The sequence below is a fragment of the Schistocerca piceifrons genome, unplaced genomic scaffold, assembly GCF_021461385.2.
Source record: "Schistocerca piceifrons isolate TAMUIC-IGC-003096 unplaced genomic scaffold, iqSchPice1.1 HiC_scaffold_1494, whole genome shotgun sequence".
NCBI lineage: Eukaryota > Metazoa > Arthropoda > Insecta > Orthoptera > Acrididae > Schistocerca > Schistocerca piceifrons.
The window spans coordinates 48,000-64,445 of record NW_025727340.1 but is presented as its reverse complement, the minus strand read 5'-3'; the positions used below and the strand labels follow the sequence as shown (position 1 = coordinate 64,445).

General features: G+C 39.0%; 1 protein-coding gene across 1 annotated transcript; it reads left to right on the top strand.

Annotated features, from left to right (window-relative positions):
- Positions 1-13,050: 13,050 nt before the first annotated feature.
- Positions 13,051-15,265, top strand: LOC124734525 (the record flags this gene model as incomplete). The annotated part of the gene is made up of 3 exons (XM_047248539.1): positions 13,051-13,694; positions 13,848-14,714; positions 15,158-15,265. Coding segments are annotated over exons 1-3 (1,619 nt in total), but the record flags the coding sequence as incomplete, so codon positions are not given.
- Between the last annotated feature and the right edge of the window lie 1,181 nt (positions 15,266-16,446).

Here is a 16,446-nt window from a genome sequence, read left to right as displayed (position 1 = left end):
ATAGAAAGTTATAGTGTCACTCCTCTTGTACTTAAGTCGGCATTGTGCCATTTGTATTAAATTTGGATGCAATTTCTGTGTTTCATCGTCAACAAGAAGGTCCAAGGGATACAGTAAACCGGAAGTGAAGCATAGGAATCCTAAACTGGACTCACAGGAGAGGTTCAAATCATAGAGATTTAGAGCGTTAGAGTGTCGTTCCTCTTGTACTTAAGTCGGCATTGTGCCTTTTGTATTAAATTCGGATGCAATTTCTGTGTTTCTTCGTCAATATGAAGGTGCAAGGTATACAGTAAACCTGAAGTGAAACATCGGAATCTAAAACTGGACTCACAGAAGAGGTTCAAATCATAGAAAGTAAGAGTGTCAGTCCTCTAGTACTTAAGTCGGCATTGTGCCATTTGTATTAAATTCGGATGCAATTTCTGTGTTTCATCGTCAATAAGAAGGTCCAAGGGATACAGTAAACCTGAAGTGAAACATCGGAATCCTAAACTGGACTCACAAGAGAGGTTCAAATCATAGAGAGTTAGAGCGTTAGAGTGTCAGTCCTCTTGTACTTAAGTCGGCATCGTGCCTTTTGTATTAAATTCGGATGCAATTTCTGTGTTTCATCGTCAATATGAAGGTGCAAGGTATACAGTAAAACTGAAGTGAAGCATGGGTATCTAAAACTGGACTCACAGGAGAGGTTCAAATCATAGAAAGTAAGTGTGTCAGTCCTCTAGTACTTAAGTCGGCATTGTGCCATTTGTATTAAATTCGGATGCAATTTCTGTGTTTCATCGTCAATAAGAAGGTCCAAGGGATACAGTATACCTTAAGGGAAGCATCGGAATCTAAAACTGGACCCACAGGAGAGGATCAAATCATAGAACGTTAGAGTGTCAGTCCTCTTTTACTTAAGTCGGCATTGTGCGTTTTGTATTAAATTCGGATGCAATTTCTGTGTTTAATCGTCAATAAGAAGGTCCAAGGGATACAGTAAACCTGAAATGAAGCATCGGAATCTAAAACCAGACTCACAGGAGAGGTTCAAATCATGGAAAGTGAGAGTGTCAGTCTTTTTGTGCTTAAGTCGGCACTGTGCCTTTTGAATTTAATTCCGATGCAATTTCTGTGTTCCATCGTCAATAAGAAGGTGCAAGGTATACAGTAAACCTGAAGTGAAGCATCGGAATCTAAAACTGGACTCAAAGGAGAGGTTCAAATCATAGAAAGTGAGAGTGTTAGTCCTCTTGTACTTAAGTCGGCATTGTGCCATTTGTATTAAATTCGGATGCAATTTCTGTGTTTCATCGTCAATAAGAAGGTCCAAGGGATACAGCAAACCTGAAGTGAAGCATCGGAATCTAAAATTGGACTCAAAGGAGAGGTTCAAATCATAGAAAGTTGAAGTGTCAGTCCTCTTGTACTTAAGTCGGCATTGTGCCTTTTGAATTTAATTCCGATGCAATTTCTGTGTTTCATCGTCAATAAGAAGGTGCAAGGTATACAGTAGACCTGAAGTGAAGCATCGGAATCTAAAACGGGACTCACAGGAGAGGTGCAAATCATAGAAATTGAGAGTGTCAGTCCTCTTGTACTTAAGTCGGCATTGTGCCATTTGAATTAAATTCGGATGCAATTTCTGTGTTTCATCGTCAATAAGAAGGTCCAAGGGATACAGTAAACCTGAAGTGAAGCATCGGAATCTAAAACTGGACTCACAGGAGAGGTTCAAATCATAGAAAGTGAGAGTGTCAGACCTCTTGTAATTAAGTCGGCATTATGCCATTTGTATTAAATTCGGATGGAATATCTGTGTTTCATCGTCAATAAGAAGGTCCAAGGGATACAGTAAACCTGAAGTGAAGCATCGGAATCTAAAACTGGACTCACAGGAGAGGTTCAAATCATAGAAAGTTATAGTGTCACTCCTCTTGTACCTAAGTCGGAATTGTGACTTTTATATTATATTCGGATGCAATTTCTGTGTTTCATCGTCAATAAGAAGGTCCAAGGGATACAGTAAACCTGAAGTGAAGCATTGGAATCTAAAACTGGACTCACAGGAGAGTTTCAAATCGTAGAAAGTTAGAGTGTCAGTCCACTTGTACTTAAGTCGGCATTGTGCGTTTGGAATTTAATTCCGATGCAATTTCTCTGTTTCATCGTTAATAAGAAGGTGCAAGGTATACAGTAAACCTGAAGTGAAGCATCGGAATCTAATACTGAACTCACAGGAGAGGTTCATTCCTTGAAAGTGAGAGTGTTAGTCCTCTTGTACTTACGTCGGCATTGTGCCATTTGTATTAAATTCGGATGCAATTTCTGTGGCTCATCGTCAACAAGAAGGTCCAAGGGATACAGTAAACCGGAAGTGAAGCATCGGAATCCTAAACTGGACTCACAAGAGAGGTTCAAATCATAGAGAGTTAGAGCGTTAGAGTGTCAGTCCTCTTGTACTTAAGTCGACATTGTGCCTTTTGTATTAAATTCGGATGCAATTTCTGTGTTTCATCGTCAATATGAAGGTGCAAGGTATACAGTAAACCTGAAGTGAAGCATCGGAATCTTAAACTGGACTCACAGGAGAGGTTAAAATCATAGAAAGTTAGAGTGTCAGTCCTCTTGTACTTAAGTCGGCATTGTGCCTTTTGAATTTAATTCCGATGCAATTTCTGAGTTCCATCGTCAATTAGAAGGTGCATGGTATACAGTAAACATGAAGTGAAGCATCGGAATCTAAAACTGGGCTCACAGGAGAGGTTCAAATCATAGAAAGTGAGAGTGTCTGTCCTCTTGTACCAAAGTCGGTATTGTGCCATTTGTATTAAATTGGGAAGCAATTTCTGTGTTTCATCTTCATTAAGAAGGTCCAAGGGATACAGTAAACCTGAAGTGAAGCATCGGAATCTAAAACTGGACCCACAGGAGAGGTTCAAATCATAGAAAGTTAGAGTGTCAATCCTCTTGTACTTAAGTCGGTTTTGTGCCTGTTGTATTAAATTCGGATGCAATTTCTGTGTTTCATCGTCAATAGGAAGGTCCAAGGGAAACAGTATACCTGTAATGAAGCATCGGAATCTAAAACTGGACTCACAGGAGAGGTTCAAATCATAGAAAGTGAGAGTGTCAGTCCTCTTGTAATTAAGTCGACATTATGCCACTTGTATATAGTTCGGATTCAATTTCAGTGTTTCATCGTCAATAAGAAGGTCCAAGGGATACAGTAAACCAGAAGTGAAGCATCGGAATCTAAAACTGGACTCACAGGAGAGGTTCAAATCATAGAAAGTGAGAGTGTCAGTCCTCTTGTACTTAAGTCGGCTTTGTGCCTTTTGAATTTAATTCTGATGCAATTTCTGTGTTTCACCGTCAATAAGAAGGTGCAAGGTATACAGTAAACCTGAAGTGAAGCTTCGGAATCTAAAACTGGACTCACAGGAGAGGTTCAAATCATGGAATGTGAGAATGTCAGTCCTCTAGTACTTAAGTCGGCATTGTGCCATTTGTATTAAATTCGGATGCAATTTCTGTGTTTCATCGTCAATAAGAAGGTCCAAGGGATTCAGTAAACCAGAAGTGAAACATCGGAATCCTAAACTGGACTCACAGGAGAGGTTCAAATCATAGAGAGTTAGAGCGTTAGAGTTTCAGTCCTCTTGTAGTTAAGTCGGCATTGTGCCTTTTGTATTAAATTCGGATGTACTTTCTGTGTTTCATCGTCAATATGAAGGTGCAAGGTATACAGTAAAAATGAAGTGAAGCATCGGTATCTAAAACTGGACTCACAGGAGAGGTTCAAATCATAGAAAGTGAGAGTGTCAGTCCTCTAGTACTTAAGTCGGCATTGTGCCATTTGTATTAAATTCGGATGCAATTTCTGTGTTTCATCGTCAATAAGAAGGTCCAAGGGATACAGTAAACCTGAAGTGAAGCATCGGAATCTTAAACTGGACTCACAGGAGAGGTTCAAATCATAGAAAGTTGAAGTGTCAGTCCTCTTGTACTTAAGTCGGCATTGTGCTTTTTGAATTTAATTCCGATGCAATTTCTGTGTTTCATCGTCAATAAGAAGGTGCAAGGTATACAGTAAACCTGAATTGCAGCTTCGGAATCTAAAACTGGACTCACAGGAGAGGTTCAAATCATGGAAAGTGAGAGTGTCAGTCCTCTTGTACATAAGTCGCCATTGTGCCTTTTGTATTAAATTTGGATGCAGTTTCTGTGTTTCATCGTCGTTAAGAAGGCCCAAGGGATGCAGTAAACCTGAAGTGAAGCATCGGAATCTAAAACTGGACTCACAGGAGAGTTTCAAATCATAGAAAGTGAGAGTGTCAGTCCTCTTGTAATTAAGTCGGCATTATAACATTTGTGTTAAATTCGGATGCAATTTCTGTGTTTCATCGTAAATAAGTAGGTGCAAGGTATACAGTAAACCTGAAGTGAAGCATCGGAATCTAAAACTGGACTCACAGGAGAAGTTCAAATCATAGAAAGTTAGCGACTCACTCCTGTTGCACTTAAGTCGGTATTGTGCCTTTTATATTAAATTCGGATGCAATTTCTGTGTTTCATCGTCAATAAGAAGGTCCAAGGGATACAGTAAACCTGAAGTGAAGCATCGGAATCTAAAATTGGACTCAAAGGAGAGGTTCAAATCATAGAAAGTTGAAGTGTCAGCCCTCTTGTACTTAAGTCGGCATTGTGCCTTTTGAATTTAATTCCGATGCAATTTTTGTGTTTCATCGTCAATAAGAAGGTGCAACGTATACAGTAAACCTGAAGTGAAGCATCGGAATGTAAAACTGGACTCACAGGAGAGGTTCAACTCGTAGAAAGTTAGAGTGTCAGTCCACTTGTACTTAAGTCGTCATTGTGCGTTTTGAATTTAATTCCGATGCAATTTCTCTGTTTGATCGTTAATAAGAAGGTGCAAGGTATACAGTAAACCTGAAGTGAAGCATCGGAATCTAATACTGAAATCACAGGAGAGGTTAAATCATAGAAAGTGAGAGTGTCAGACACCTTTACTTAAGTCGGCATTGTGCCATTTGTATTAAATTTGGATGCTATTTCTGTGTTTCATCGTCAACAAGAAGGTCCAAGGGATACAGTAAACCAGAAGTGAAGCATCGGAATCCTAAACTGGACTCACAGGAGAGGTTCAAATCATAGTGATTTAGAGCGTTAGAGTGTCAGTCCTCTTGTACTTAAGCCGGCATTGTGCCATTTGAATTAAATTCGTGATGCAATTTCTGTGTTTCATCGTCAATAAGAAGGTCCAAGGGATACAGTAAACCTGAAGTGAAGCATCGGAATCTAAAACTGGACTCACAGGAGAGGTTCAAATCATAGAAAGTGAGAGTGTCAGACCTCTTGTAATTAAGTCGGCATTATGCCATTTATATTAAATTCGGATGCAATTTCTGTGTTTCATCGTCAATAAGAAGGTATAAGGGATACAGTAAACCTGAAGTGAAGCATCGGAATCTAAAACTGGACTCACAGGAGAGGTTCAACTCATAGAAAGTTATAGTGTCACTCGCCTTGTACCTAAGTCGGTATTGTGACTTTTGTATTAAATTCGGATGCAATTTCTGTGTTTCATCGTCAATAAGAAGGTCCAAGGGATACAGTAAACCTGAAGTGAAGCATCGGAATCTAAAACTGGACTCACAGGAGAGGTTCAACTCGTAGAAAGTTAGAGTGTCAGTCCACTTGTACTTGAGTCGTCATTGTGCGTTTTGAATTTAATTCCGATGCAATTTCTCTGTTTGATCGTTAATAAGAAGGTGCAAGGTATACAGTAAACCTGAAGTGAAGCATCGGAATCTAATACTGAAATCACAGGAGAGGTTAAATCATAGAAAGTGAGAGTGTCAGTCACCTTTACTTAAGTCGGCATTGTGCCATTTGTATTAAATTTGGATGCAATTTCTGTGTTACATCGTCAATAAGAAGGTCCAATGGATACAGTAAACCTGAAGTGAAACAACGGAATCCTAAACTGGACTCACAGGAGAGGTTCAAATCATAGAGAGTTAGAGCGTTAGTGTGTCAGTCTTCTTGTACTTAACTCGGCATTGTGCCTTTTGAATTTAATTCCGATGCAATTTCTGAGTTCCATCGTCAATTACAAGGTGCATGGTATACAGTAAACATCAAGTGAAGCATCGGAATCTAAAACTGGGCTCACAGGAGAGGTTCAAATCATAGAAAGTGAGAGTGTCAGTCCTCTTGTACCTAAGTCGGCATTGTGCCATTTGTATTAAATTGGGAAGCAATTTCTGTGTTTCATCTTCAATAAGAAGGTCCAAGGGATACAGTAAACCTGAAGTGAAGCATCGGAATCTGAAACTGGACCCACAGGAGAGATTCAAATCATAGAAAGTTAGAGTGTCACTCCTCTTGTACTTATGTCGGTATTGTGCCTGTTGTATTAAATTCGGATGCAATTTCTGTGTTTCGTCGTCAATAAGAAGGTCCAAGGGATACAGTAAACCTGAAGTGAAGCATCGGAATCTAAAACTGGACTCACAGGAGTGGTTCAAATCATGGAAAGTGAGAGTGTCAGTCCTCTTGTACTTAAGTCGTTATTGTGCCTTTTGTATTAAAATCGGATGCAATTTCTGTGTTTCATCGTCAATAAGAAGGTCCAAGGGATACAGTGAACTTGAAGTGAAGCATCGGAATCTAAAACTGGACTCACAGGAGGGATTCAAATCATAGAAAGTGAGAGTGTCAGACCTATTGTAATTAAGTCGGCATTATGCCATTTGTATTAAATTCGGATGCAATTTATGTGTTTCATCGTCAATAAGAAGGTGCAAGGTATACAGTAAACCTGAAGTGAAGCATCGGAATCTAAAACTGGTCTCACAGGAGAGGTTCAAATCATGGAAAGTGAGAGTGTCAGTCCTCTTGTACTTATGTCGCCATTGTGCCTTTTGTATTAAATTCCGATTCAATTCCTGTGTCTCATCGTCAATAAAAAGCTGCAAGGTATACAGTAAACCTGAAGTGAAGCATCGGAATCTAAAACTGGACTCACAGGAGAGGTTCAAATCATAGAAAGTGAGAGTGTCAGCCCTCTTGTACTTAAGTCGGTATAGTGCCTTTTGAATTTGCCTTTTGAATTTATTTCCGATGCAATTTCTGTGTCTCATCGTCAATAAGAAGCTGCAAGGTATACAGTAAACCTGAAGTGAAGCTTCGGAATCTAAAACTGGACTCACAGGAGAGGTTCAAATCATGGAAATCGAGAGTGTCAATCTTCTTGTACTTAAGTCGCCATTGTGCCTTTTGTATTAAATTTGGATGCAATTTCTGTGTATCATCGTCATTAAGAAGGTCCAAGGGATACAGTAAACCTGAAGTGAAGCATCGGAATCTAAAACTGGACTCACAGGAGAGGTTCAAATCATAGAAAGTGAGAGTGTCAGTCCTCTTGTAATAAGTCTGCATTATATCATTTGTATTAAATTCGGATGCAATTTCTGTGTTTCATCGTTAATAAGAAGGTGCAAGGTATACAGTAAACCTGAAGTGAAGCATCGGAATCTAAAACTGGACTCACAGGAGAAGTTCAAATCGTAGATAGTTAGAGACTCACTCCTCTTGCACTTAAGTCGGTATTGTGCCTTTTGTATTATATTCGGATGCAATTTCTGTGTTTCATCGTCAATAAGAAGGTCCAAGTGATACAGTAAACCTGAAGTGAAGCATCGGAATCTAAAATTGGACTCAAATTAGAGGTTCAAATCATAGAAAGTTGAAGTGTCAGTCCTCTTGTACTTAAGTCGGCATTGTGCCTTTTGAATTTAATTCCGATGCAATATCTGTGTTTCATCGTCAATAAGAAGGTGCAAGGTATATAGTAAACCTGAAGTGAAGCATCGGAATTTAAAACTGGACTCACAGGAGAGGTGCAAATCATAGAAAGTGAGAGTGTCAGTCCTCTTGTACTTAAGTTGCCATTGTGCCTTTTGTATTAAATTCGGATGCAATTTCTGTGTTTTATCGTCAATAAGAAGGTCCAAGGGATACAGTAAACCTGAAGTGAAGCATCGGAATCTAAAACTCGATTCACGGGAGAGGTTCAAATCATAGAAAGTTATAGTGTCACTCCTCTTGTACCTATGTCGGTATTGTGACTTTTGTATTAAATTCGGATGCAATTTCTGTGTTTCATCGTCAATAAGAAGGTCCAAGGGATACAGTAAACCTGAAGTGAAGCATCGGAATGTAAAACTGGACTCACAGGTGAGTTTCAAATTATAGAGAGTTAGAGCGTTAGAGTGTCAGTTCTCTTGTACTTAAGTCGGCATTATGCCATTTGTATTACATTCGGATGCAATTTCTGTGTTTCATCGTCAATAAGAAGGTCCAAGGGATACAGTAAACCTGAAGTGAAGCATCGGAATCTAAAACTGGACTCACAGGAGAGGTTCAAATCATAGAAAGTTATAGTGTCACTCGTCTTGTACCTAAGTCGGTATTGTGACTTTTGTATTAAATTCGGATGCAATTTCTGTGTTTCATCGTCAATAAGGAGGTCCAAGGGATACAGTAAACCTGAAGTGAAGCATCGGAATCCAAAACTGGACTCACAGGAGAGGTTCAAATCGCAGATAGTTAGAGTGTCAGTCCACTTGTACTTAAGTCGTCATTGTGCGTTTTGAATTTAATTCCGATGCAATTTCTCTGTTTCATCGTTAATAAGAAGGTGCAAGGTATACAGTAAACCTGAAGTGAAGCATCGGAATCTAATACTGAACTCACAGGAGAGGTTAAATCATAGAAAGTGAGAGTGTCAGTCCTCTTAAACCTAAGTCGGTATTGTGCCATTTGTATTAAATTGGGAAGCAATTTCTGTGTTTCATCTTCAATAAGAAGGTCCAAGGGATACAGTAAACCTGAAGTGAAGCATCGGAATCTAATACTGGACTCACAGGAGAGGTTCAAATCATGGAAAGTGAGAGTGTCAGTCCTCTTGTACTTAAGTCGCCATTGTGCCTTTTGTATTAAAATCGGATGCAATTTCTGTGTTTCATCGTCAATAAGAAGGTCTAAGGGATACAGTAAACCTGAAGTGAAGCATCGGAATGTAAAACTGGACTCACAGGAGAGGTTCAAATCATGGAAAGTGAGAGTGTCAGTCCTCTTGTACTTATGTCGCCATTGTGCCTTTTGTATTAAAATCGGATGCAATTTCTGTGTTTCATCGTCAATAAGAAGGTCCAAGGGATACAGTAAACCTGAAGTGAAGCATCGGAATCTAAAACTGGACTCACAGGAGAGGTTGAAATCATAGAAAGTTAGAGTGTCAGCCCTCTTGTACTTAAGACGGCTATGTTCCTTTTGTCTTAAATTCAAATGCAAACTCTGTGTTTCATCGTCAATAAGAAGGTCCAAGGTATACAGTGAACTTGAAGTGAATCATCGGAATCTAAAACTGGACTCACAGGAGGGATTCAAATCATAGAAAGTGAGAGTGTCAGTCCCCTTTTACTTAAGTCGGCATTGTGCCTTTTGTATTTAATTCCGATGCAATTTCTGTGTCTCATCGCCAATAAGATGGTGATAGGTATACAGTAAACCAGAAGTGAAGCATCGGAATCTAAAACTGGACTCACAGGAGAGGTTCAAATCATAGAAAGTGAGAGTGTCAGTCCTCTTGTAATTAAGTCGGCATTATATGATTTGTATTAAATTCGACTGCAATTTCTGTGTTTCATCGTCAATAAGAAAGTGCAAGGTATACAGTAAACCTGAAGTGAAGCATCGGAATCTAAAACTTGACTCACAGGAGAGGTGCAAATCATGGAAAGTGAGAGTGTCAGTCCTCTTGTACTTAAGTCGGCATTGTGCCATTTGTATTAAATTCCGATTCGATTCCATTGTCTCATCGTCAATACAAAGCTGCAAGGTATACAGTAAACCTGAAGTGAAGCATCGGAATCTAAAACTGGACTCACAGGAGAGGTTCAAATCATAGAAAGTGAGAGTGTCAGTCCTCTTGTACTTAAGTCGGTATAGTGCCCTTTGAATTTATTTCCGATGCAATATCTGTGTTTCATCGTCAATAAGAAGCTGCAAGGTATACAGTAAACCTGAAGTGAAGCTTCGGAATCTAAAACTGGACTCACAGGACAGGTTCAAATCATGGAAATCGAGAGTGTCAATCTTCTTGTACTTAAGTCGCCATTGTGCCTTTTGTATTAAATTTGGATGCAATTTCTGTGTATCATCGTCATTAAGAAGGTCCAAGGGATACAGTAAACCTGAAGTGAAGCATCGGAATCTAAAACTGGACTCACAGGAGAGGTTCAAATCATAGAGAGTGTCAGTCCTCTTGTAATAAGTCTGCATTATATCATTTGTATTAAATTCGGATGCAATTTCTGTGTTTCATCGTTAATAAGAAGGTGCAAGGTATACAGTAAACCTGAAGTGAAGCATCGGAATCTAAAACTGGACTCACAGGAGAAGTTCAAATCGTAGATAGTTAGAGACTCACTCCTCTTGCACTTAAGTCGGTATTGTGCCTTTTGTATTATATTCGGATGCAATTTCTGTGTTTCATCGTCAATAAGAAGGTCCAAGGGATACAGTAAACCTGAAGTGAAGCATCGTAATCTAAAATTGGACTCAAAGGAGAGGTTCAAATCATAGAAAGTTGAAGTGTCAGTCCTCTTGTACTTAAGTCGGCATTGTGCCTTTTGAATTTAATTCCGATGCAATATCTGTGTTTCATCGTCAATAAGAAGGTGCAAGGTATATAGTAAACCTGAAGTGAAGCATCGGAATCTAAAACTGGACTCACAGGAGAGGTGCAAATCATAGAAAGTGAGAGTGTCAGTCCTCTTGTACTTAAGTCGGCATTGTGCCATTTGTTTAAATTCCGATGCAATTTCTGTGTCTCATTGTCAATAAGAAGCTGCAAGGTATACAGTAAACCTGAAGTGAAGCATCGGAATCTAAAACTGGACTCACAGGAGAGGTTCAAATCATAGAGAGTGAGAGTGTCAGTCCTCTTGTACTTAAGTCGGCATTGTGCCATTCGTATTAAATACTGATGCAATTTCTGTGTTTCATCGTCAATAAGAAGGTGCAAGGTATACAGTAAAGCTGAAGTGAAGCATCGGAATCTAAAACTGGACTCACAGGAGAACTTCAAATCGTAGATAGTTAGAGACTCACTCCTCTTGCACTTAAGTCGGTATTGTGCCTTTTGTATTATATTCGGATGCAATTTCTGTGTTTCATCGTCAATAAGAAGGTCCAAGGGATACAGTAAACCTGAAGTGAAGCATCGGAATCTAAAATTGGACTCAAAGGAGAGGTTCAAATCATAGAAAGTTGAAGTGTCAGTCCTCTTGTACTTAAGTCGGCATTGTGCCTTTTGAATTTAATTCCGATGCAATATCTGTGTTTCATCGTCAATAAGAAGGTGCAAGGTATATAGTAAACCTGAAGTGAAGCATCGGAATGTAAAACTGGACTCACAGGTGAGTTTCAAATCATAGAGAGTTAGAGCGTTAGAGTGTCAGTTCTCTTGTACTTAAGTCGGCATTATGCCATTTGTATTAAATTCGGATGCAATTTCTGTGTTTCATCGTCAATAAGAAGGTCCAAGGGATACAGTAAACCTGAAGTGAAGCATCGGAATCTAAAATTGGACTCAAAGGAGAGGTTCAAATCATAGAAAGTTATAGTGTCACTCGTCTTGTACCTAAGTCGGTATTGTGACTTTTGTATTAAATTCGGATGCAAATTCTCTGTTTCATCGTTAATAAGAAGGTGCAAGGTATACAGTAAACCTGAAGTGAAGCATCGGAATCTAATACTGAACTCACAGGAGAGGTTAAATCATAGAAAGTGAGAGTGTCAGTCCTCTTGTACCTAAGTCGGTATTGTGCCATTTGTATTAAATTGGGAAGCAATTTCTGTGTTTCATCTTCAATAAGAATGTCCAAGGGATACAGTAAACCTGAAGTGAAGCATCGGAATCTAATACTGAACTCACAGGAGAGGTTAAATCATAGAAAGTGAGAGTGTCAGTCCTCTTATACCTAAGTCGGTATTGTGCCATTTGTATTAAATTGGGAAGCAATTTCTGTGTTTCATCTTCAATAAGAAGGTCCAAGGGATACAGTACACCTGAAGTGAAGCATCGGAATCTAATACTGGACCCACAGGAGAGATTCAAATCATAGAAAATTAGAGTGTCACTCCTCTTGTACTTAAGTCGGTATTGTGCCTGTTGTATTAAATTCGGATGCAATTTCTGTGTTTCATCGTCAATAAGAAGGTCCAAGGGATACAGTAAACCTGAAGTGAAGCATCGGAATCTAAAACTGGACTCACAGGAGAGGTTCAAATCATGGAAAGTGAGAGTGTCAGTCCTCTTGTACTTAAGTCGCCATTGTGCCTTTTGTATTAAAATCGGATGCAATTTCTGTGTTTCATCGTCAATAAGAAGGTCCAAGGGATACAGTAAACCTGAAGTGAAGGATCGGAATCTAAAACTGGACTCACAGGAGAGGTTGAAATCATAGAAAGTCAGAGTGTCAGCCCTCTTGTACTTAAGACGGCTATGTGCCTTTTGTCTTAACCCTGCTGTTCTGTTCGGGTCTATATGACCCGAAACGAATATGAACGTTATTTTACATTATGTAAATACCAATATATATTTATGAAACTTTGTGACTTTGTCTGAAAATGGATGAGCAGCATGTGTTTTAAAAGGTTTTAAAAAAGTTTAAGAAGTTTGGGCTTCAACTGTAATAGTTGCATATGTAATGTTCGGGTCATAATGACCCGACACAAATATGTTTAGTGTAACTCGTATTTATTTCTAAAATCTGGAAATGGCGAAAATTATTTTTGTTGTGTTGTGTGGGAATAGTGACTGCATCATTCCAACTTACTCTCAACAATCACCTAAAGCTCCATGCGTTCACAACAATGGGCTTGTTTGTTGCTTTCCCCAGGAAATAATAATTGGCAGTTCTCAATAATTGGAATGCTTTGTTTCTGCCCAGTTTGACTTGTGACACCATGGCGATGAGACCATTGAATGATCGTGAGTTGGAAGAAATAGTAAATGCCTCACCAGATGAAGGATCACTTTCTGAGTTTGAAGATCACATCAGCAATGCATCTGAAAGCGAGTGTTCCGATGACAGTTACGACAGTCCACAGCCCATACAAAATAGTGTAGAGACTTTTCTTTCTAAAAATGGGAATATAGAATGGCAGTTGCATCCACCAGCACAACATGGTCGCCTACCAGCTTCGAACATCATCAAGAGTACCCCAGGAGTTACCAGGTATGCAGTCAGCAGAATATCTGATGTAAAATGTTCATTTGAAGCAGTATTTCACACAGCGCTTCAAAATGAAATAATAGAGATGACAAATATTGAAGGGCAGCGAGTTTATGGTGAACAGTGGACAGATATTGATGGTTCTGTTTTCCATGCATACTTAGGACTCTTACTCCTAGCGGGTGTATATCGATCTCATGGGGAGTCTACAAAAAGTTTGTGGGATAAAGATACTGGGCGAAACATATTTCGAGCAACCATGTCTCATGAAACATTCTGTAAGATATCACGTGTCCTGCGATTTGACAAGAAATCTACTAGAGAGGAAAGACGACGTACTGACAAACTTGCCGCAATTCGTAGTATTTGGGAGAAGTGGGTAGAGGTCCTTCCTAAACTGTATAATCCAGGAGAAAATGTTACTGTTGACGAGCAGTTAGTAGCATTTAGAGGTCGCTGTCCATTCAAGCAGTATATCCCAAGTAAACCGGCAAAATATGGGATCAAAATATGGACCATGTGTGACAGCAAAACTTCATACGTACTGAAAGCCCAAATTTATACAGGAAAGGTGAGTGGAGCGGCACCAGAAAGAAATCAGGGAATGAGGGTGGTATCTGATCTCACTTCTGAGTTACGTGGTCAGAATATCACGTGTGACAACTTTTTTACGTCGTACAATTTGGGGCAGCTGCTTCTGAAAAGGAAATTGACTATGTTGGGAACTATACGGAAAAATAAGCCGGAGCTTCCACACAAAATGACCAACAAGGAGGTACACAGCTCTTCATTTTACTTCACAAATGACACTACTGTGGTTAATTATATTCCTAAGAGACACAAGAATGTTGTACTTATGAGCACTCTCCACCATGATGCGGAAATCAGTGACAGGGCTGATAAGAAGCCAAAAATGATTTTGGACTATAATTCAACCAAAGGTGCTGTAGACACGCTTGATCAGTTATTAGGTACATATACATGCAAACGAAAAAGTAATAGGTGGCCAATGATAGTTTTCTACAATATTCTTGATGTTTCTGCTTATAATGCATACGTTTTGTGGATTTCGGTTGACCCTAATTGGAATGCAAGCAAATTGACTAGAAGGAGAATATTCTTGGAGGAACTTGGAAAGTCACTGATAAAAGAACATATTGCATCAAGAACGCATTTCCCAAGAACAGAAGATTCTTTGAGAATGGTCACAAGCATCCAAAACCCGAATGATGTGGGTGGTGTGTCAGAATCGGTAACAACAAGAAAATCTACAAAACGTGCACGCTGTAAGTTCTGTCCATCAAGTAATGACAATAAAACAAACATGGTGTGTGGAAAATGTAGTAAACATATTTGCAAGAAACATGTAACCTACTTGTGTCCACAGTGCAAGCAGTAAGAAAAGAACTGTAGTATTTTATAAGATGATTGTATTGAAAATTCTGTTGTTTCAAATTTATGTGAATACTTGTGCCTAAACTACAATCAGTAAGAAGAGAGGATTCTAAAGTTGTAGTGCTTTCTATGTTGGAATGTAATAAAAAAACTGTAGTGTGTTCTGTACTGTAGTGTGCTCTAAGATGAATATCTGTAATGACAACTGTCTGTTGTTAGAAAATGTCAATACTTACGTCTAAACTGTCAACAATAAGAATAGAAGTATGGAAAAACTGTAGTGCTTTCTAAGTTGAATGCCTGTAATGGAAACTGTCTGTTGTTTCAAATTTATGTGCATATTTAAATGAAAAATATCCCTCAATAAAGTTGTATGCATTGTTATTATTATTATTATTACCATTATTATTATTATTATTATTATTATTATTATTACTAACAAGGTACTGGAATAGAACAACAATGTCGATAGCTAAAACTGTACCAAAATTTATGTTTCTAAAGCATTTTGATATGTCGGGTCATATTGACCCGAACAGTATATATGTCAAGTAAAAGTGAACAGAACAGCAGGGTTAAATTCAAATGCAAACTCTGTGTCTCATCGTCAATAAGAAGGTCCAAGGTATACAGTGAACTTGAAGTAAAGCATCGGAATCTAAAACTGGACTCACAGGAGGGATTCAAATCATAGAAAGTGAGAGTGTCAGTCCCCTTTTACTTAAGTCGGCATTGTGCCTTTTGTATTTAATTCCGATAAAATTTCTGTGTCTCATCGCCAATAAGAAGGTGCAAGGTATACAGTAAACCAGAAGTGAAGCATCGGAATCTAAAACTGGACCCACAGGAGAGGTTCAAATCATAGAAAGTGAGAGTGTCAGTCCTCTTGTAATTAAGTCGGCATTATATCATTTGTATTAAATTCGACTGCAATTTCTGTGTTCCATCGTCAATAAGAAGGTGCAAGGTATACAGTAAACCTGAAGTGAAGCATCGGAATCTAAAACTGGACTCACAGGAGAGGTGCAAATCATGGAAAGTGGGAGTGTCAGTCCTCTTGTACTTAAGTCGGCATTGTGCCATTTGTATTAAATTCCGATTCAATTCCTGTGTCTCGTCGTCAATAAAAAGCTGCAAGGTATACAGTAAACCTGAAGTGAAGCATCGGAATCTAAAACTGGACTCTCAGGAGAGGTTCAAATCATAGAGAGTGAGAGTGTCAGTCCTCTTGTACTTAAGTCGGCATTGTGCCATTCGTATTAAATTCTGATGCAATTTCTGTGTCTCATCGTCAATAAGAAGCTGCAAGGTATACAGTAAACCTGAAGTGAAGCATCGGAATCTAAAACTGGACTCACAGGAGAGGTTCAAATCATAGAAAGTGAGAGTGTCAGTCCTCTTGTACTTAAGTCGACATTGTGCCATTTGAATTAAATTCGGATGCAATTTCTGTGTTTCATCGTCAATAAGAAGGTCCAAGGGATAGAGTAAACCTGAAGTGAAGCATCGGAATCTAAAATTGGACTCAAAGGAGAGGTTCAAATCATAGAAAGTTGAAGTGTCAGTCCTCTTGTACTTAAGTCGGTATAGTGCCTTTTGAATTTATTTCCGATGCAATTTCTGTGTATCATCGTCATTAAGAAGGTCCAAGGGATACAGTAAACCTGAAGTGAAGCATCGGAATCTAAAACTGGACTCACAGGAGAGGTTCAAATCGTAGAAAGTGAGAGTG